This window comes from Notolabrus celidotus, chromosome 10 (assembly GCF_009762535.1).
Source record: "Notolabrus celidotus isolate fNotCel1 chromosome 10, fNotCel1.pri, whole genome shotgun sequence".
NCBI classification, from domain to species: domain Eukaryota; kingdom Metazoa; phylum Chordata; class Actinopteri; order Labriformes; family Labridae; genus Notolabrus; species Notolabrus celidotus.
In genome coordinates, this window is record NC_048281.1 from 20,061,760 (window position 1) to 20,085,889 (window position 24,130).

At 39.5% G+C, this 24,130-nt stretch overlaps 1 protein-coding gene across 1 annotated transcript in view; it reads left to right on the plus strand.

Annotated features, from left to right (window-relative positions):
• Window positions 1-24,130, plus strand: part of LOC117820696 (receptor tyrosine-protein kinase erbB-4-like) — a 415,812-nt gene that overhangs the window by 217,115 nt on the left and 174,567 nt on the right. Inside the window, 1 exon segment of the mRNA XM_034694572.1 lies at window positions 7,648-7,834. Within this exon segment, the coding sequence (XP_034550463.1) occupies window positions 7,648-7,834 (187 nt within the window).

The window sequence follows — 24,130 nt, forward strand, 5'->3', positions numbered from 1 at the left end:
TACAATAACCAAGCTTACCCCTCAGAAGTTCCTGTTACAAACTGCTATGCTACTCATGTCCAGAATGGGCACCCCTGATAGTTATCAGTACCTAATCACTTCCTAAGCTCTTCTCTACAATCTGAAATAAGATGGGAGCCCAGATGACCCCCTCATATTTATTTATTACTTGTATTTGTTTATCCACTTCTGTCTGCTCATGTGCCTCTCCCTCTTCAGCCTGTTCTTTCTGTACTTGACCAGCAGGGTGTTTTCTGTCGATGGTGTGTGCACCTTACAGGGCTTACTTGTCATCATTTCTGACAAGTAGACTGTCATACTGTCGCTACCAATGATACTCAAGCATCAACTTAACACTACACGTTGTCTGGGCATATATGACATGCAGACTCTGAACAGGGAATTTTTTTTTCAAAGTCATTCATTCATTCATATCAATCACATTACAAAGCAAGTCCTAGTGTCAAGCAAAAGCTCCAAGTTTACTTAGATTTACTTGTGCCAGATCATTTCTATTCCACAGCCTTTTCATCAATCCTTGTTATTTTACACTTCTATACGTGTTAGTTGTTTCTATGTACATTTTAATGAACTGAAATAGCCTTTTTTCGCCTTCTATAAAGGGACTTTGATTTGTTTATCTCATTAAACCCTCAGTGAAATCTCAAATCTAGTGTTCCTAGAAAGCAGCTGGCATTGACCCTCGCTTCACTCAAGGGAAGGACATGGAATGGCAACAGAGACGCCTCAGATCTTTCATGTGGCTTGTCCTTTTCTTGTCTGCTGCTTTTATCACCACAGTCAACGAAAAAAAGTGTCTAATCTCACATGAAGATCCATTTGTACAGCCGCACAAACACACAGATTTGTTTCATGGGAGCAGGAGAGGTGTGATGTAAGAACCAGAAGGGATAGTTTCTCTTCATCTTCAAAGATGAGTCATCATCATCATCTTGCCCAAGCAATAAAAGACACTTGAGTGTTGCTCATACGTACACTTTTGCGCACACACTCTCAAATTTAAACACGCACGCACACACACTCAATCTCCCTCCAACACACACATCAAAAGCAGTATCATCTGCAGGTGTTTGAAGTGGCTCTTATTTGGTTTAAGCCACTCCAAGGGGATTGAGTTGTTACCGGGGAGCTGGCAGGTTGCAGGACTGGAGGTGGGCGCTCTGGCGACTTAAAGCAAAGCAACACGGCTGCTGTGAGTTTGGATATGAAGAAAAGACTTGTGAATCCAAACAGGGATGCTTCTCCTACAGACAAATACACACTCTGGCAGCGCAAATATGCTGGTATCACAAAATCATCTTCTCACACCTTGTGAGTTACACACAAAGGAGGGTTAACTCTCATTTAGAATATTAATCATAGAGATTGATGTACAAACACTTAGAGTCTTCACTCTTCAACTACAGGCAACATTTCCTGTAGGTTGTCAGTTACATTGAGGATGAGCCTCCGGGAAAACTCTCAAGGATTTTCTCACTTATACTTGTAGACACCCCATTCGGATTCTGTGTCTGTTTACAGATGTGGATGTGAGCTCAGGCAGAGGCTTTAGGGAAGAGATATGGAAATCGAGGATGAGGGCTTAGTGATGCAAGGCAAACCTTAAGCCCTCCCGGTGCACTCCTGTGTATCAGACTTCAATGACCGCAGCCCCGCGGAGCACAACGCTATGCCTCAATATGTATGGAAATGAGAGGCAATCATGCTAAAGTGTGTTCAGTCTCTTCAAACATGCTAATGGTGTCATTGCACCTTCAGCCCGGCATAACCCATCCAAACGTTTCGCCCCTCCTCCGACATTTTGCTGTGTTTCTTTCTCTTTCCTGACCTGGAACAGCTGTGGTTTTGATTATGCATTGAGGTAAACCAAGTCTGATCCACTCGGCTGAGCTCCTCCTCCTCCAGTGTGTCTCCCACCCTCTATGTCTTCATTTCCTCCTTGATCCCTTTCCCCTTCCTTCGTCAGTCACTCCCCCTAAACCCCCCCTCCCTCCTTTCTCTTCTCTTAGAAGTTGAGGATTGAAGGACTCGATTTCAAAACCACGCACGTCTCTGTGACTCAAGTGAGGGGTTTGTTCCGCTACCCCACTTCCGTTCACAAATGCTCCAAATCAGGGGAGTAGAGAGGAGGAAGGAGGGAGAAATCCCTGTTAATCTAGTGAATCTGGCCCTCTCTGTCTCTTTTGTTCACTGTTACTGGGACTCAGACGCATTGATCTCTTGGGAGTTATGTGGTGGTACATTGTTGGGGGAGTTGGGGGCTTGCTACACACTTAAGTCTACACACACTAAAGGAATCCAGCATCCTTGTCTCTATGAGGTCTCTTTTTAAACAAAAGGCTGAACTTATTCACTGAAGGGATTACAGATAATCAACAGTTTGCACCTTCTTGTTTGAATCTGAAAGTATAGTCCCTGCTCTGCCTTACGAGATGACCTTTCAGACAAAAAGAAATACCAAAGCAGAATAGAGATAAGGACAGAAATAGCATTAGCACTTGGGTCTCTGCAAGGTAAAGCTGGTTCCCTGCAATATACACTCCATACACCTATATCCAGGAAGTTACACAGAACAGTTTTTACTGCATGAAATCCAGGACAAACAGGGTCATGTTGTTATTTTTAGCATTTAATTTACTGCTCTAATTGCGCTATAGCTATATAAAGGAGGACATGCAAATGACTCAGGGAAAAATGTGGCACCTGTAATAAGACACTTTTACATTCGATTAGAGGGAATTCCTAAAGGGAGGGATGGGGTGTCACAGCCCCCTCATTTGAAGTGGCCACCCCTGGTGCCACCCAATCGTTGGCGACAGCAATATTGCTGCTGTGGAGCCAGTATGACGTAAAGAGGTTGAGTTTGAGCCTTCTAACCAACAGCTACAGTGTTCCTGCAGTCAGCTATGCCTCTCATTGGAAGACTCGTAATCTCAATATCTTCGAAATTGCCGCGTTAGAAACCCCCACCCCCTACAGTGTGTGCCGATCGAGAAATGAGCTATCCAGACTACACAAGTCTTTTGTACCAGGCTGTAAACATGTTTATTTCTGCTGTAAGGATCGCCTTTTTCCAATTCATGTATATGTGACTTCCGGTACTTCCACAGCCAGCCTCAAGCGGATCCTCGATGAACTGCATTTTTTAGCACTTCTGCATTGGACTCATATTTTTATACCAGAGGTTGCCGCTTCGTAGCAATCGACCAAGTCTGAGGCTGGACTTCAGTTATAGCTCCTGTAAGGAGTTTCTGGCTTATAATGAAACAGACTGCAATTAATACTGAAGTGTCTATGTAAGCTACAAAAGCTAAAAAGTAAATAAAAGAGAAGACTGAATATTTCTATATAGTATTTTTATATGTCAGAAGCCCCTACTGCAGGATAGGTTTCAGATGAGGCAATCAACAGCATGATGCTGAAAAAGCCTTTTTAATTTTTTTCCATGCCATGGATTATTGTGAATTACACATTGTACATTTAGAAAAAAGCAGGGTGAGGTTTTAGGTCATATAACACTACTTATGCATGTAGGATAAGATCAGCAAGGAGATATATCTTTCCTCTTAGACCAGAGTGGGTGCCAAATTTGACATTACCAAAAATTCCTCACAGGAGCTTTAAATCAAGCCCTGATTGGGCTTTGTTGCAGCAGGCTTCAAGTAGCATGTGTAGCATTTTCATTTTGCACATTGTTCTTTTGTTCCTGGCTTTTTTACTTGTTCAGATACATCTTCTTTTTGAGTCCTGAAATGATTTAGCATGTAAAATTCATATTCTGCATGTGCCGAACTTAGCATTGCTAATCTCTAACACAATGAGGCTCATGTCCTAGCCTTTATTTGAATATCACACTGTAGCTGTATGTCCCCAGGGGCCTGCATGTGTAAAAGCTTGCTGTAATCCAAGAGCCCATTTCCCGATGTGCTTCACCTGAAACAGTGGTGTTCTAGTGGGGGTTTGCTTGTTTTGTTGATCTGTGTTTAATGAAAGTGACCACACGGCGCAGGTTTGGCCATTAGCTCAGCGAGTGCCTGTAATCACAACGAGTTGCTTCCCTTTTTTCATGCAGTTCATTATCGAAGAAATCTGTGGGGAGAAAAGCCTGTGTACCTGCCATCTTCTTTCTACCTCCTTTTATTTCCCTCTGCAAGGCTGCACTTGGGAAAATATTGATTTGGTGGCTTGAAAATAACAAACCAGGAATGGTGTGAGCGGAGTAATATACGGGCCCTGGGTAGGGGAAAAAAAGTGTAAAAAGCACCCATGAAGTGTGTGCCCTGGAATAATTACCAGCTCCTGTGTACACTCAGATTCAGTCAGCCACAGTTGATATTGCGCTACCACCCCAAAAAGTACCTGAGTGTAGATTGGGAAGATGTGTTATGGCACAGCACCCAGGGCAATGTCACCAGACTACACTGACTGGGAGCTATTCAGTTGTGTAGCAGGGTTGAAATGACCTTCAAACCCCCAGCAGGGTGATGATGAGTCATCCAGCGGACCTCAGCTCTTGGCTAGTGAAATAGAGTCCAAGTGCAAAGTGCAGCCCTGATTGTCTAACTCAACCTGATGCAATCAAAAAAGAAAAAAAAAACAGTTTGATATCAAATACACTTACCAAAATGTGCTTTTAATTTGTTGCTCCCTCCCATTGATCACTTTAAATTTAAATAGCTACATTTTAATGGATAGACAGAAACAACAACTTGACCAGTAATTGCTCATGTCTTATTGCTCAACCCTACTTACTGTATTTATTGTCAGACACAAAACTGCTTTTCGTAGTCTACTGTAGTGTTTCAAATGCTGCTGTCTTTGCCATGGGAGTCCCTTGTGATAGAGATTTTGTATCTCAATTGGAATAAAATGGCAAATAAGATTTATGCCTATTTGTTGTTCGTTTGTGTTTATAATTGATGTTATTATTATTATATTTATATTTGTATCTTTCTTTGTATGCCTTATTCTTATGCCTTTGTACAAAGAGAGCACAGTTTACCAAGTCAAATTTCTTGTGTGTTCAAGCCTACCTGGCCAACAAAGCTGATTCTGATAAAAAAAAATCAACACAATTTTATATACAAAGCCATACTCATAAATTGCATACTATTTAAAATTCACAAAAGAATGAGTCATTGTTGCCCCCGCTGTTCACCTCAATGATTCTCAGACCGCTTGCTTGTTTCTCTGCACACAAAGGAAGTCCAGCATCTTCTTTCCAACTACTTTCTAAACTGATGCACACTTGAACAAATACACTGAGTATAAGTTCCTCATCACATAAATACACAAAGACTCACCAGACTCGGGCCTGTCTGTCTCTATTAATGGTAATCAGCAGGGTAATGATGACAGAGCTGTGACTGCAGCTAACCTACTGGTGGCTGATGGCCATGCTCTCTGACAGCTGTCAGCCGCCATGACTACGCTAGCAGGGCCCTCCTTAGGACTCGCTTCGGCTCGCCACATCAACAGCACTTCACACACAGACTTGTTGATTATCAGCATCAGCAGGCTGACGTGGAAAGACTTTACTGACTGGTTGACTGCTAATGACAGCCACCATGTTGGCGGATGGAAGAAAGAGGACACAGCCTGTCACTTTGATTCATGCAACTTTGACTCCGACTGGGTGGCTCCTCGCCAAAGTCTCGACAGAAGCTATATCCCCTCTTAAATGACATTTAAAGTGTGAAGCAATGGCTGTCCTTGTGGCTCAGTCACCCCGGGCTGGACCTCAGACATGAGCGCTGAACCCGATGCCAAGTTTTGCATTGCGGTTACAACCTTACAGCAAGTTCACCTCTCTCAGATGTTATAACTCAACTCCCTGGCATGATTAAATGAATGGAAAGTGACCTTGAAGATGGATATGGACGTTGTCAATGATCTAATGTTTGCTTGAGTCTCTTTTTTTTTTGATGATTGCCTTCATCAGCAGTAGGTTTTATGGAGCTGTGAAAGTTTTTTCCTGATGATTGACATCCACAGCTTAACAGCAGAAGTGGGTTCAAAACAAAGGTCACAGGAGTTACATGAAGGTCATACGATCTGAGTATATGTGTCTGTTTCTCTGGAAAGTGTCTGTGTATAGATCCTAATCTCAACAGGTATGGGAAGGTGAAAAGAGAGAATGGAGAGCATCTACTTATTAGGGCTTGTGTCCATTAACCCCGCTTACTGCTGCTAGGTTACTGAAGTTGTCTCCTGGCACTTTCACTTCCCTAGGTAGTGACTGTTGCTACATACACTTAATATTTGAATATGTTTGAGAACATCTCACAAATAAAGAAGAATGAAAGGAAAAGAAAACAGTCTGGTATTAGAAGCAGCTATAGACCTGCAAATTGTACCCTAAAAAAATGAGTCAGGTTAGTTTCTTCTCTGCCATTTTTGTTAAAAAAGTTGATATCCTGAGTACCCTCCCTTCTTGATTTGATTGGTCAGTTAGGGAGAACCCTTAACTGGTTATAGTTTTATAGGAAATATACAAAAATACATTTCATTCATAAATATTCAAAGATACTCTCTCAATGATCAAAGTATGTAGACCCACCAATACAGTAGGCTGACATGCTCAAATACATTTTCAGTCTTCATTTTTTGGGGGGAAATGGAGGGAGAATTCAGGGCACATTTGAACTGTAACAGTGCTTGCTAGACCTCATTTCTGTTTTTGTTCCAATAAGCACCACAAATAATTCAGTGGAGTGTCATGGATTCATGGAAATACATCTTTAATGAGGATTAATTTGTGGTGACACAAAGTTTGAATCCAAACTTAAAGTTATTGAAAGATAAATTATAAAACAAAATGCATGGTAGAATACAGCCAGGGAATACTTAACAACAAATTGTACAGATCTAGATGAACTCAATTTCTTAAGAGGTTGAATGCCTGCAGAAAAAAAAGGAGTGGGAACAAGATGTAACATTTTAGAAGCAACACAAGTTCAAAAACGGGCCATGTTTTAGGGTCTAATCTTTTCACATAGGACAAGGCATTCAATTTCTGCAGGGTAGATAGACACGGAATCGTCAGGATGAGCTGGCAGTAAGTGCTTTTATTCTCTCTGTCACTTCCACTCACAGACAGCAGACCTGAAATTTGAAACTACATCATGGAAACAGCTTGTTGTGAACAAAATGTGTTTTAGGAATAGCTCAAAATAGCAACCAGTAAGAAGAAGGCACATATTCCCCATGATATCTTTGCATTTTTTATATTAAACATTGGCTCTCTTTTAATCAACATTTTGAGCAGTGTGGAAAAAAAAAAACAGAATCATCCACTTTACCAGCTTTTAAAATTTTGGGCTGGATTTATCTCCACTCAATTTAAACTGTAAAACTTTGCTTGCAAGTTTTGTTCTGTGCAATGCTTTTATGGTGCTGAGAAATATTGAAGCCAAATCCTGATGTTCTCAGAAAGATGAACTACACAAATATGCTAGTAGACCATGCAGGAGCTTACTTGCCAATGTAACCTTTTTGGATCAACCAATCAAAGTTCATTCATGTTTTGTAGCCTGTTATGTATTTTACATGTTCTTTTTTATGCAACTATATTATTTGCACTAAAAAAACACACACTTACTCCTCCCTCTCATAATCCTTTCACAGTCTATCCGAGAAGTCACCGGTTATGTGTTGGTGGCCCTCAACCAGTTTGACTACCTGCCTTTAGAGAACTTAAGGATCATCCGAGGAACTAAGCTGTACGAGGACCGCTACTCCCTCGCCATCTTCCTCAACTACAGACGGGATGGTAACTTCGGCTTGCGTCAGCTGGGCCTGAAAAACCTCACAGGTGATTTTTTTTCTGGTTACTTTGTCTGTTCTATGTTTTGCTGTGGGTATTTGTGAGTATTAGGAAAGCCTTTTACAGAGATCAAAGATTCATTATGACATGGTTCAAAGTCTGCTGCTGGGACAGGTGTGTGTGTGTGTGTGTGGGGGGGGGGGGGGGGGGGGGGGGGATTATTCGAATAATCGTCAAATAGATGCCAATGATTATCGAATAGTACTCTGGCTTAAAATGCCCATCCCTAGTGTGTCCCCCAACTATTTCCCACTCTCATTCAAAACCTCCTGGAAACTCCAACCAGCTTTAATTTAACAGGAGATAGGAGTCATTTTAGGTTAATAAACCTAATACATATTAATTAAAATGATGCTTGAGAATGATGCAAGTAAAAGCCCATGACTGTTGTTGAATTTGAGTGGAATATTGCTCAGTATGAAGAAGGCAATTCCCCACATTTTTTAAAAACTAATTATGTAGGTAACAGCCACTAGGTGGATTAATTTGATACTTCACACTCTTACTTGAAACTTATGCACATTCCTTCAATAACATCATTACCTAGTTTTAAATCCCTATCCTTGAAGTGAATGATTTAATAACATACTGAATTCATCTTGTAGGGACTGGATGTTGCTACAAGTAAGGTACTTTTCTAAAGCACACACATTTTTCTGTTTGTCACAGTATTAACTATAGCTTCAAATCAATCCAATACAAGTTTTAACTGATATCAAGAGCCCAGTTGTTTCAAAGTAATCTGATCCAACTAAGGGCCTGTGTCCACTAGTGACATTACCTGCATGGTCAGCGCCTATTTTCTTTATAAACCAATGCAGTTTGGCTTTTTCAGTGATTAGTATCCTAAGCCTGGGAAGTGCAGATGTATTTATCGATGTGATCTTGTTGCTATCAGCTGAATATAGTTCAACTTTTGGAAGACCACTCTGCTCAACAATGCAACTTACTCAACAACCAATCAAAATCAAGACAGGGTGGGATTCCTGATCATAACTTTGTGGGCAGCAATTGTAAAACTGATCAGACTCCCATTTTAATGGTACAGTTTCCAGGTCAATGCTGCTGCTAACCCAAGGTCCCATTTTCTTTAAATAGTTTTACATTGATATTATATTCTCCTTGAACAGAAGCAAATACTAAGCATACAGAACAACTTTAAAAAATACTTTACAGTCAGGCAAGCAGAAGTACCATGTTACAACTTTTGTGACCTAGCAACAATAGGTGCCAGTGAGAAGTGCTCTGAAACTGAGTTCATTGGCACTGCCAGTGCAAATAACGCTGTCAATGGGGTGTCCAATATACAGAGGGTATTAGTCCTCATCACAGAGGTCGCTGATTACTCTTGGTCTCGACTATATGCTGCATGTCATCCCCCGCTTTCTACTTACCACATTCCCTGTCTCTCCTCAGCTGTCCTATCAATGAAGGCAAAATTGCCCAAAAACATAACTTATAACTTTTTTTTAAAACACTGACAACGGACACAGGCCCTAAAGCTACCTGATTGGATCACATTTTGAGAGTGGGTCATGATCTTAAAATGCTGTATTGCTACCATAAGATTTGGTACACTCTAAGGTTATGAAAACAAAAGGGGTCTTGTTCCCTTAAAATATTTCACCAAATAACCTTAATATCAACATAAAATAACCAGTTGACAGCCACAGTCTGTGTGGATTTTGGTCTCTCCTGTGGACAGAGTATGTAGTACAAAGTACAGTTCAAACCTCTGGTTATCCAGATTCGGTAATCCTTAAAGTCTGTAACTGGATCTGGTTGATCCAATCCAGTTCTTGTTTAATACTAAGACAGACATTAAATGGATTATGTGATCCAAGATACAAAAACAGTGGATTTGTAAGTCTGAACCATTTTGACTTGGATTAAACTCTAGCAACTGTGCACAGGAGATCATTTGGAAAATATTTCGGCATAACAGGTGTTTCTGGTGGTGCTTTTAGGAATTATTTCCACAAACACAGTTGCCATGGATTTGAAAAGCTAAATGAGAAATGTGCACAAGTTTTGAATACATGGACAGTCTTCATTTTGGTCTTTATCTCTGACTGTCACTATACACTATACTGTTACGACCATTAACCATCTCAAACAGAAAATGTTGCTGGCTTTTAATCTTGTGGACAAAAGTTCATGCTTCTGCTGTTGTTTCTTTCTTTCCATCTTTCCATCTCACACACAAAAACATCACGTCTCATACACAGCACACTTCGCAGTCAACAGAAGCATTTTTTTCAGAAGTTGTGAAAGACAGTAAACTTGATTGCTGATAAATAGCAGACTAAATAGGAAAACACTGCGTGGGCAGCTCTGCTTCTTTATGAACAATGGGTCCTAATACTGCTTGGTTTCCCTCCAGGCGCCCCAACCCAAAGGTCAGTAAAAAATGAAGCTCTTGACCTGCCGAAAAAATGTACGGCTATTCCAATACAGGGCTAAGTGAGGCATACAAGGGCCAAGCCCAGCTCACAATGTGTGAAACATGAGGCCAGAGGTTTTATTTACCCACTTTGAAGCTAAATCCAACCTCACAAATCTTCTGAGTGAGCAAAAACAAGAGATTATATGTGTTTTTGCTGAATTACATTAATTAGAATTGTTATCAGTTAGTGCTGGTCAGTCGTGTTTAGTCCCATGGTGCAGACCCTGCTGTTTTTTTTTCTATTTCCTGCCCTGCAGTGCCATCATAACATAAATTATTTCTCTTATTATCTTTTACACGTAGGGAAGCATGAGGAATGAGATTTGAATGATTTATTAGGTAGCACCGCAAAGTGCCATGCATGTCCTGGTTGATGAAGAATGTCAGTAAAATGTGCTTTGAAATGAATTTTGCTGCCTAATTCTCAACGGGGATGAGCTCCCGGCTCAGTCAGGCTTGACTGGTGGGACAAAGTGCACTGAAGCTCGTTTCCACCCAATGATTTATTGTGAGCAATATAGCACAAATGTTGAAAATGTTTTATATAAAAGCATGGATGCAAGTGTGTCAAGGAGATACTAGGGCAACATTAGAAAGACAATGTCATCAGTTTACACTTAAGTTTAAAAATTCCCTGTGTACTGAGAGGTTACAATTTATTCAGAGACTCAAATTTATTTAGATTTGTAAGGGAGCAGCTTGGCACTGAGCTTGTCTCTGCTGCTTCCAAACCAGCTTTCTAAATAATTCAGTCATCTCTCATTGTTCTCTTCAACTCTTCCTTCCCTGTGTCCTCCAGAGTCGAAGGAAACAACACACCCATCCATGAGTGAATGTGCAGCAGCAGTATGTGTTTGTGTGTTGTCATCTATCTTTGTATTATTTCTATGTTGCGCCATACTTAGGGAATTGCATTTGTCCAGCACCACCAGCAGCCCCCTTTTTTTTTTTTTTTTTTTTTGGAAAGCCAATCTTTCCATTGTGGTGCCAAGTTGGAGCCAGGGCTCAGGGAGCCCGGGCTGGACTCTGTGAGAAGCTGCTGTTTGATGTGCCATCCGTGGCCTGGAGCCATGAAGTAGAGGGGAAGTTATGCACAACAGACATGGCCTGAATCTGCTCTACTTCATAACTCTGACTGTTTGTGTTTCACCCCAGAGTTTTTCATCTCACTAACAAGTAAAATGGAACAGGAGAAGAGAATAGAATCTGCTCACTTTTTTGTTAAAGCCGCTGGAAATGTGTTTTTAAATAGTAAAGAAGTATACATAATATCAAAATTGAGGTTCCCTGTATGCTATTCTAAAAACAGTATGAGAAAACCTAGTTCAAAAACATCTAATCTGACTGTTAAGACTGGTTCCCAAGACTTTTATGTATCAGATCAATTTTTGATTGAAATCTCCTGTCAGTGTCAGAATCAGAGAGGAAACCAGAGGACTGGCACCAAAGGAAATTGTTCAATTCAGTTTCTCACTGAATTGGTACAAAATGCTTTGCTAGGGATATTATAAGCCGCTTTTACATTGCCAATTTGGGACTTTTACACCTCTCTTACATCTTACCTTCAGTGTAAATGTCACCGAGGCATAATAGTTGGAAGTCTACTGCCTGTGAGCTGGAATTGGAGGTAGTGACAGAAGTGTCACAGAGGTAAAATAGAAATATCTTAAAACAGAGGAGCAGAAGAGCACTGTGTTGTTTGTTTGCATGTGTGTTTGTTTATGCATCATGCTTAAGACAGTGCTGTAACACACTGTGCAATCACAAACTGGAATCACTGGAAAAGTACAGAAGCAAAGTGACGGTTGGAACATTTACGGCATTGTCGCCGACTTGTAACATAAAAGAGCTGCAGTTACACACAGGACCCTGGCTGGGATACTCCTGTTCTTAAAGTCTTAAATCAAGCTGCAACCTCTGGTCTTTAGAAATAAAGTCAAAGCGGAAGTGTTAAAAAAAATGTAGTTCCTCGAGTCTCTACTTGAGGCTGGCTGTGAAAGTCCCTGGTTTCACATACACAACAGTACTTTAAGACCCTTCTTTGCAGCAAAACTAACATGCTCACAGCCTGGTTCAAATTTCTGACTTTGGTCTTAATGGCTTATTTCTCTACCCACACACAGAGTTTTCCATAACTCCTTACTTTTGACTGACAGGCAGGCACACAGTAGTTGTTAGCGTGGAGGCTTAGGGCTCACCTCAACTCCACCTCTTTGCTTCTTGTTAGGTCGACCGAAAGTTAGGTTGAGTCAGCATTTCCAACATGGCTACCACCATTGATGGGCTTCAAAACTCCACTTCAGAAACTAATGGGTGACATAACTGAGACTAAATCCATGTATTATTCAGTCTAAGCCTTAAAAACAATGCTATGATAGCTCTGTAGTGCTCGCACTATATATTTACAGACTGAATCAGATCATAGATGGCCTCCACTAATCTCACTCTGCCTAAAGTAGAATGCTCAACACTAGCCACCTGCACCTCTCAATAAACACCCAGAAGTGACATTCACGTCAAGTGATGTCAAAAAACACTTAGTGCAGTGGTCTTCAATTCAAATTCTGAGAGCGGAGATCAGAGAAAACGTTGTGGAAACGGAAACGGTGTGGAACATAATAACGTCTATTTTTTAAAGATTCAGCACCATATATGTAAAACCAGTGAACTAAGATCTACAGGCAGTCAACAACTGACGAGAATTCCTTCAGTAGAAGTATCACAATGCTAACTACTGGCTTGGGGGTGCTAATAATACTGTCAATATTATTTCCTCATTCAAGGAAAACAATGACTGCATGAAAATGGTAAATTGTCACAAAAAAACTTTTTAGAAGGTATACTAAAAATATGTTTTTAAAGAAAATTAATTTTCAAGGTTCCAAGTATGTCTTTGTCTCACTTTTAACACACATAAAACATTAAACAGCTGTAACACTTGTTCTTTTCTTTATGTCCTACTCTGACATTTTCTCTTGTTAGGTGAGAGCAGTGGGCTTTACTTTGCCCTGTCATTATTTTAAATCTTGGCTAGAATTGTCTCAGGTATCTCCTGATTCAGTGAAAATATTTTTCTGTGAACAATTCCCGTTGCTGGGCGATGAATGACAGAAGGTATCAGGAGTGTAATGAATAAATAATGTTAGTCTCCAGTTCAATTACTTTCTGTGTTCTCAGTTTGGATTTGAGTGTGTATGATTGCTCAAAACATCTGTGCTTTAACTCGTAGTGACGCTGGACACTGCCGCTTTCAATATTTGCCACTATATCAAAATAAATCATACTGGTTTGAACTGCCTGAGGGAACAATAAGAGTCAAAAGTTCTGTTTTCAATGTGAACATTTCTCATTTTAGAGGACACAGTGTCTACTTTTGTCTGACTCATTTATTTCCTCCCAGTGTGTCAGTCCTCCCAACCAGCTCCTCCATTTGCGAGTCTCTGCATGGCTTGCTACCCTGATGTTGGTAAAAGATACGATTGGCTCATCAGCATCACGAGTGACAATTTTCAACAAATGTTCAACTTTCTTGGGCTGCTAAAATTGCTACCATAAAGGCTATAAAAGCTGCGTCATTGAAATTAGACTACCCTAGAGGCATGAAGCTACAGTGGTAAGAATAGACAAGCTCATTAGAATTTAACATCAGATCCGGGTCCAGATAGGATGGCATCTTTGTCCGGATCTGGCCTGCGGGCTGCCATTTGGTGATGCCCAGCCTAGTGTGACATGAGTAATAGAAATCTGAAACAATAGTCTCCATTTTTTTACATTTTTGGAGTTTGTTGCCTGTAGACAACATTGTACCATAATGGTTCAGAAGTGAAAAATAATGTTTTCTTCTCAATGTGAACATCAATTATTTCATAAACGTGTAGAATATTTGATACCTCCAACAGATTACAATACATGCAAGGAACTCTTTTAAAGGGTTTCTTGTCTGAATGTTGCCCGTAGGCAACTTTTCACCATTATTGAAAAACCCATTCAAATTAATGTCTCAGAGAGACAAACTTTACACAAACTACTTATCAAAATAAGGATCATAACCATTTGCAAAACAAGAAACTGGTGTCAAATTCCAATGTTTGATTATCACTGCTTCATTTCAATGCATGTTTCCTGTCAGTCTTCTGTGCCTTTCCTGAAAGGCATTGCCATCATTTATGGTGTTGCCGCTCAATGCTTATGGAACTCCGTGAAGCGAGGTCTCCATTGTTAGGATTAAGGTTAAGGTTACTTGCTCAGATGTGGATCTTCTGAGTGAGTCCAGAAGATCCACTCAACCCATACTTTTATTGTATGTCTGGACAATAGCTGATCAGGTAACCTGGCAAGGCAAGTTTATTTGTATGGCCTTCAGAGTATAGTAATACCCTGTACTTTCCTTTTCTGCAACCAACATCAACTTTATATTGGTTAAATTGTAAAGATCAAAACAAAATGATGAGTGGTATGCTTTTGAACACTATACTGTATATACCTAAACACACACTACCAAAATGTCATGCTGCCATGGTGATTCCATAATGGTTCACTGTTGCCTCAAGTGTCCTTGGTATGTGTGAGTGTGATGTCATGAAGCTACTCCTCTTGGCTATGGTTGCTTATTAACTGGTGATACATTCTGCTGATTTTACTGAACACTGTTTGGGTCTGATCAGTTCAACTTTATTGAATATTACCCCAAACATTTTTTTTTAACACCATTTTGCTTTTAAATTGTTCCTTTTCATTATCAACATATATGTGCAAGTTTGGAAGATATTACTATTTAGGATCAGGTCCAAAACTCTGGACCTCTAAGGACCTTGAATTCCAACTTCTGTCTTCATAGCGGGGAACTTGTCATAGAGGGTCTATCATATCACTGCTTTTTGCACAGATGGTCCTGACAGTTAAACATGCTCTTGCTGGGGGTGGAGAAACAAGTCACTTGTGTCCTAGTTCGTTCTGTTGCAGTTGTCATATTCCTTCAGCGTACTGCAGGGGAAGGATATAAGCTTGAACCATCAGGATAGGTCCAGCCCTGTACATCAAGCTGCACAGATCAAAATCTTTCCGTCCTTTTTATTTCTGTGGTGAGTCCGAGGTTGGCTGTCTCATGCATTGCAAGGCCTTTGATGCCGCTGTCAACTGAGTCCTCTGTTCCTCTGCAAGCAGCTCTCAAGCGAAGTACAAAATGATCTATATAATCCATGAACAGCATTATGTAAGTGGATAAAAATTAACTATATAACGGGCCAATCAGGAGGAAGTAGAGTAAAAGACCCCTTCAGTGCTAGAACCCACCCGCATTTCTACTTGGCCTGAAATTGCCTTAGGATGAAATCAATTTGTTGCTAGTATATTGTAGCATTGCACTTATTGATTTCTCTGGTGCACTCTCTGCAAGCTGCAAATGGACTCTGGATTTGAGGGGACTGGAGGATGGGGTGAAAGAGGCCTTCTGGCTGAGCAGGGATAGGACTCCCTCCGATGCACCTTTCAATCAAGCTTAGCTAAGTTATCCTCATGAATATGAAATATAGGGCACAGTCAAGCAGGGAAAAGTTGAGGGATGGTGTTTGTGCAGGGGGGTGTATAGGAGTGAATAAGAAATTTTTGAGGCGGTGTGGAAAGTTTAGCTGTAGTGTTTGTTTGGAAGGAGTTTGTGGGGACAAAAGTAGCTATAAAAGTGTCACAGTTAGGAATAAAGTGGTAGTCTAAGAAAAAAATCTTGTGGCTAAAGTTTGTCCGTTTTTTTTACCTGCAAGTAAACCTCCTGATTGCTTAAAAGTAAAAGTTTCAAATGTGTACTTCTGCTCCTATAGCTACGCGCAAAAAGGTTCAACAGAGCCGCCTCCTTGACATTTTCAAAGTTCCCAATCTGTATTTTGACACATTTTGACCTGCGGTGGCTTCCATCCTACTTAGTCAAACATTTTCAGCACTTCCGTCTAGATTCCCATGAACCCAGGCCAGACTCTTTGCTTTCACATGGTAATTACAGCCTGCTTCTCTGGCAAAATAATAACAGCCTCAATAAGGAGCACAACACAGATGAGCTTTCTGATTTAACACATTTTATTGCCACCCCCTCCCTATCCTCATTTCACTCAGTATCCTCTTTTTCTCCTTCAGATTTGTTTAGTGTTGTTGATTCATTTTCGTAACCACCCAACGCCTGCACTGCATCCGTCCAAAATGAAGCATCCAATCTGAGGCTCCATCTGCTGAATGATCCTCTCTCGTCTCATGCATGTACACAAGCCTGTGTTTTACGCCAAGGCGTTATCCACTTCTTCATGGCCCATCTGCTCTCTCTTTAGCTCTCCCACTTTCTGTCTTTCGTCCATCTCTTTATCCCTCTTTCTTTGGCAAAGTGTCTCTCGCCATATTTTAGTTGGCTGTCTTGATTTGTCACATTGATTCCTTTCACACAAAAGCAGGCACTGTAATGTTTTTGTACCATTTTGTACTGTACACCCTTTTGAGTACTTGAGTTGGACTGTGTTCTTCAAAGCCATACTGCGATGGGGAAATCTCAGTGAAGGAATGCTATCATCAGCTGAGCATGTCGTGTTCAGCGTCTTGTGACGATTATGCACAAGAGAAGCAGGGAATGGATGGGATGGGGCAAGGTGAAAGGGACAATTTGAGTCAGTGTTTCCCCCAGACAAGGGACCGCCTAGAGAGTGGGGCGGGGGGGGGGGCATAAAATTGCTACCTCCTCTGATCCCTAGACTTCCATTCTTAGTCCAACTTCTCAGGGAAGAAAGAGCAATTCTGCCACAGGGGGCAGGCGTGATTGGTTCAATGAACATCACCAGAATTCAGTCAGGCCTCTTGCCTGGCAGCCCACAGACCTCAGGTCTCCTTCAATTGTGTGTCTAATTGATTACTTCCCATGCAATTACTCCCGTGTCACACTCAATATTTCACCGCTCCAGGAAGGGGGCAAGTGGGACTTTCTTTTTGAAGGACGACATTCATATTGTCACATTTGTGAGCCACTAATGTGGATCGCAAAGAGGCGCATGTTAAATTGAAGTCCGGAACGGGCCATCAGTGGTTCTTGGTGTTAATTGATTGCTCTGTAATACTACTGTGTGACTGAGATAGTGAGACTTTTAGAGCCTGTGGTTGGGGTTTTGTGCAATGGGAAACAATGGAGCTGAATTTTTTAAAGGAGTTTCTTGCAGTTTTGAACATTTCTGTGCCACCCTGACTAAACACAACTAACATGCCATGATGTTAACAGTTTGGATTGAATACTTATTTCAATTCCTTTGATATCCTTCACATTTGATACACCCTGATTTATGTGGTCAAGAATTGTACCCTCCATCATTTCTTAATGTGCATGATCTCTTCCTTTTATAAATCATAAAACCCTTTCTTTCCTACCCCTTGCATAGCTTTCTTCCTTTAAATGAGCATGATCTAGCCAAAAAATTTAACCTAGACGATTCACTGGATATTAATTTAGCTCCAGGGCCAATCCCCAGCTCTGGCCCACAACGTGGCCTTCAGAATGCATGGTTGCTTCTCCTTGCTTTTGATTTTTTTGTTATTATTTTTAATAATGCGATGCTTGAGATTTCATAAGCAGGATATAACAAGGCCTTATGAAATATTAATGGACAACAACAGCACAACCTGCTATGGGAAAGGACAAATATTAATACAAAATGGATCCAATTAAACTGTGTGCACAAGCATGAGTTTGTATGTGTGTGTGTATGTGCTTCTTTTTTTTGTGTTGCATTTATTAAATGACTGGACTGTATGTGCAGCATTTTAAGTTTTTCTCAACATTCCCCTGTGCTAACCATGCTCCTTTTTTTTTCCTATGTACCTGTTGCAACGCAATGTAAAACAACAATTAACCATTTCATACATAGTGGTAACTATAGACAGTTACTCAAACGCTGTTTCCTGCTGAATTCATATGATTTGATGGAATAGCTTCACATAAGCCACTTCATTGCGCTTCAGGTGTCATGCCAGATGACTGACAGCACACTGAAGACACATCCTTTCTTTACATTTTCAATAGCAAATATTTACAATGAGTGACAAGTTTCACTGTTAAAAGAAAGGTGATTTTTTTTTGTCATAAAATATTACCCTGGCATGTCCAGGAGGCGACAAATACAGTGATAAGATGCCTTCAGGCGGAGCCAAAATCAACATAAAGCTAACGTTCCTCACAGCAACAGTCATAACTTAAATTCAATGACCCAAATCCATGCTGTCTGCTCCAAGGCAAGGCAAAGCAGCTTTATTTGTATAGCGCATTTCATACACGAGGGCAACTCAATGTGCTTTACATTAAAAGATTTAGAGCATTGGAAACATTCAGACAAGCCTAAAAGAACACAATTAAAATGACAAATATAATAAAACAGAAAAGAAAAGGAAAATTAGAAATATGTTAAAAATTACATTAAAATTTGCATTTAAATTGAGTTAAAATAAGCCAAGATAGGAAGGCAGTGGCAAATAAGAAAGGCTGAAAGTGGACAAACTTAAAATGTGTTTGTTTGAGAAAAAAAGATATATTTTAACCATTAACAAAAAAGAGTAACAATTCTTGCAATACAGCATCACATTTTGTTGACTTGAGTGGACAAATCTGTTGCTCTCTAAAAATGTTGAATATTAAATTACATTTATAAAAATAACATAATTTTGCGTTTAATAATTCATGCAGGGGGTTTAACAACCAGCATTTCCTTATTTCTCAAGCAGTTTCCCTTCAGTGATGCTGAATATGTTTTTCCTATGAATCACTGAATCATGCCTGGCTCTAAGATAAAAAAAAACTCCTTTATCGCAGATTTATTGCAGTGATTTACTCACCAGTTCACATATTTATTTTTCTGTGTGGTTGATGTTGAATGGATATTTGAGCAACATTTAAAAGCATGTGGGACAAACAGTTGCTGTTTGATACTTACTGGATGGTGAAATGTGTTTTTTGATACTAATCATAAATAAAAAGCAGTTTGTACTTGTTCTACTCTGGGGACCAGTTATGTATGCTTTTGAATGCATGCTAGTGTGTGAGTGCAGTGACACATTGTGTCTTTTTCTCATAAATAATCCATATTTTTCACATCCATGTATGCATTAAGAAGCTGCCATATAGAACTCAGACTATCCGCAAGCGCTCATCTCAGACTTAAATTTCATCAGCTGGAATAACATCCAGACTTGCCAAAATATGACTACATACCCTTTATTACCGATTCGCTTTCCAAACTGATCCTCTGCGGCCTGCTGCAAGTGGAAGTCGACTTTCACCTCATTAAAAGTTTAAGTAGGCGTGGATGGAATTTTAATGCCAATTAATAATCAAAACACAGTCCTCTCCTTCTCCAGCATCCCCATACCCCCAGGCTATATCTCAGATCAAGCTAAGAATTGCCATGATGTAGATGTAAAACCAGCTCAGACACCAGTAGGATGCTGTTCACTCAGTTGAAATCTCCTCTGAGTTCTACCCTGTTGTTGCAGAAGGGAAACAGGGACATAGTGAGTGTGAAGGTTGTGCAAATTTCCATGTGTTTGTCAGCCACCAGAGCCGTGTGATGTTTCAAAGTAGACAAAAAGTTTTAAATAAGTATGTAGTGGCTATATAAAGTGTCCATAGGCAGCCAGTGAGCACATCGTTCAGCTCTTTAAGCCAGTGTATATTTCAGTTTCGGTCAGTGTTCTTCTGAGTTATGTTGGATCCGGTCATTAAAAACAGGATGCATTCTGGTCTGGTGATTTTTATGTCATTTTTCATACATTGTGAAGTCAATGAAGCATTTCAAGGCTTCATCTTTCACTGTATTTGCTTGGTATAGTTAAAATGGCTTTAAATTGTCTTTGCTGAACAAAAGAAAGTGGAACAGGCTTTGCTCTTACTCAGTGTCCCTGTTTTAGGCTGGATTACAACTGATTGACTCCCCTTACTTAATCCAACTACTTTTATGCAGAGCAGACAAAACTCTTCTATCCCCACTGTTGTATGTATCTAGTATTACAACTGCTAGATCTGAAGGTGGATTAAATCAGTTGTTTACTGGATTACTCTCCATTTCTTTGTTTAGTTTGAGGAAAGACTCCCGAACATTGGTAAACAAAATGATTATTCTTTTGCCAATGTTTAAAGGAGGCTAAAACATTTGATCTTCATCATTCTGACACATATAACTTGTTTTTTCTTGCCAAAAAGCTGACTGAAAATAATGTTAAAAAATGAACCAAGACCACAGCATTTGATGGTGTTAATTTAGCTTGGCTTTTTCAAATTATTTCACAAACCTTTTTAAAGGCCAGCAGGCCTGCATATTTTTGTAGACGTTTTGTGGCTGGTTCTTGCCTTATTATGAACCCAAGCATAGTCAGCTAAATTTAGCTTTGTCTTTCTCCTGTTGGTACCATAACATCATTGTTTTTATTTATCTCTCGAAATTATTTGTTTCCAAAAAATGATTAGTCAAAAAAATGATTAGCGAAAAAAGTAGCACAACTCAAATTACGAGTCAAGAAGGATACAACACTAAAATTTCACTAGTTTATTTGGCTCATGCAAGGCCCTCTTCAGAGCATTTATAGATGGAATGCACAAGTTCCATTCAATGAGATACACAGAGCCTCTACATAGCAGTGACCAATCACCTCTCTGACCTCATGGCTCAAGCCACAGGAGCCAATGTCAAGCAGGCACAATGAAGTTCACTTCAACAACAACACAACTTAGATCAAGAACTCTGCTCAGAACCTCCTCCAACAACTAAAACAATCTGAAGTTAAGCAATTTTCTTTAAAAGTGGGGGGTTTCTCACAACATAGTGTCAGATTTTGATTAGTGTCCCAGACATAAACTCTGCTGTCACACTTGCATACATTTTATGCCCAACCTTCTCCTTTGAGCACTTTTTCTAATAAGATTTTGATTGTTGTTTCAATATTTTTTTCCCAGAAAATAGTTGGGTTTTAGGAGTTAGTTTTGCCTTTCAAGTATCCTAACATTATGAAACTAAACATTTAAAACACAGGAATTATTTATGTCTTTAGTTACTTTGCATGATGCAGTTCAGAACAGATTAACCACCATTTACACTTACACTAACTGTTTCAAATTATCCATGTCTCAACTTTAGTCAATACAACCATTCAATGTCTTTTTCTGAAACTTTTAATTTATCACACTATGCATGTACATATATTTTCATTTATTTTCAATTATATTCAACCTGAAATTAACACACACATTTATGATACTGAAAAGCAAAGATTCACATTTAGTGAGTTAAAAGATTCTTGTTTCCCAGTATATTCTATTTTCTGTTGTGTTCTTGAAATCTGCCTTCGATATAAATGCAGATTGGAACAGAACCCTCACACTGTGATTGTCATCTTCAGTATCTGTCATTGACTGTCTGTCATTTCAGCTTTGCCACATCAGCGCACGACTGTGCAGCCTTGACATGCAGTTTTATCCTTTGATTGTGAAGGCTGGTCTGTGTTTCAGACAGGTCTTTGATGTCAGAGTCACTCAGTGCTTGTCTCAGAGGAAGAGCGAAATGAGTGGGAAAGCAAATAAAATAGGAGCTGACTGGCAGCTCTGTGGGTCTCAAAAGCCATTGAGGAAAATGTCACTTTCTATCAACTTAGTTATGAGGCCTTAACAGACACCTGTGGATATCGAGTCAAAAAAGATTTCTTATACAGTTCAAGGTGCAACTTGTTTATGGGGTGTTCACCGGGATTGCAGATTTCAAATCCCTTTTGTCTTAATTTCTATTTACCTGACATGATTTCTTAATGAATCAGTGGTTGAAACATTATAACCTGATGTACTAAAGCAGGTCTCATGCCTTCACGTTAAAGTGAATTTTGGAGAGTGTCATATCAGTTCAGCACTGAACATTAAAATGTAAAAACTAAACCACTTCTTGCACCAAAAAAAAAAGGTATTGCAATGAGAACAGAGTTCAAACAAATGTATTTTTTTCTCCATATCTTGATGTAAAAGAAGATTCTACATTTTCTCATCGGGTGGTGGATTATCCGACATCTCCTCGTGTTGTACCCTTTGATAAATAGAAAGGACTTTATCTTGGTATTCTGATCTTTGATAACATAAATTCCCACTTTGTGATCCTTCAGAGTTGTTTTAGCCACATTTCATGTTGGATCAATTCAATACACTCCTCTGTGTATGCTTTACTAACTGAGGAAGCTAAGGTCTTCAGCATTTGAGCCGTGCTGACCATGTCTACATGTATCAGGATGCATTTGGTGCAGCAGTGATTTTTTTTTCTTTTGAATGACTGCCCCCAAATATCCAAGACGACCTACACCGTGAAATATTTCCTTGTCCACAACATCCACTGCATTTGTGTTTTGGAATGCAATTTTGATGCATTCATTCACCAACATTTTCTTATCTGTTAGTTTTTAACTAAGAACAAAATATGAGAACACTAAAGAGCACTTTTACTCACATTTGAGTGCTGGGAAAAATGATTGGTTATTGTGTTTTCCTTCATTCATCATCATTACAATATAAAAAGATATTTAAAAGTACATGATTTAGTAGTCAACTTTTATTCCAATCGTTGGTCTAAAGTGCAAAGCTCAAAAAAATAAAATAAAATCAAAGCCTGAATATAAAATAATCTCTTAGGTAATATTTTTTAAGCCTGAAACATTAAACATTTAATTAATATGAACAAGCTTACAAAAAACAATAATATATGTTTAAAGGAAACACTTACTAATGCCAAAAATAACCCTTTTTTTAAACAGTGATTTATTCACTTGTCACTTGTCCAATCGGTTTTATAATAAATGTTCGATCAACAAGTATTAATTCTAAGAGTTGAGATACGGTCAGCATCCCCATCATTTCTGTCATTTTTAAACCTTACATTTGAGATCAAACTTGTATTTCCCTTCATCTGGTGTGCATCATTTTCTGATTACAGAGTAGCATTTTTGGTGACAGCCTTCTCTGAATGAGTAGTGAATCAGCCTTTTTGTGTTTCACTTTAAGCAGCCTGACCTCCATTTCTGAGCAATCATATTTTTTACATGGAGTCGGGTGTGAAATTGGTCTAAACTTCATTTCACCATAATTCGCTCTGTTCAACCCTGTGTGATTTCTATGTGTTGACAGCAGTATCATTGAAGGCCGTTTTTCTGTACCAATTAGGGAAAGAAACCATGAGCTTCAAACTTAAAGGGTTTTGCCTTGTTCAAGGATCACAGGTGCAACAACTTTCAGATTGGATTTAGGGCCCAATTTGCTATACCGACAAACATCAGGGCCGTGGTGTGATTTGGGGCTTGTTGTGACTGATTATTTGTCCAAACAATCCTCAAGTGCGTGATGTTACCACAAATTTTAAGTGTGGTCTTGTGTTCTTATGCAGTAGTCTAGTGCATGTGTGTGCAGAGGATTGTAATGTTGAAAACTGGCCAAAACTGTCTTTGGTCTCCCACAGTTTTAAAATCGGTTAAGATGTAAAAATTGTATAGTGTGTGGCCAGACATAGACTTCTTAAAAACCATCTTAAGGACTAACTTAAGAAAATATCAAAAAGAAGGTTGGTTAGTGAGGTCGATTGTTTGTTGCTGTGTTTCTACACAGACAAATAATAGAGACTAAAGTCTTGAAATTAAAGTTGAATGAATGCTGAGTTATTTTATATATAATCCAACCTTTTGTAGTTAAGTGTGAAATACTACATGTAGATAGAGATGAGCTGGCATTATTTTTTTCTCTTTGATGGTTCAAAGTTTTATGGTGCACGATTTGAGTCTCTTACTTACATAGACTTAAAAAAAATATG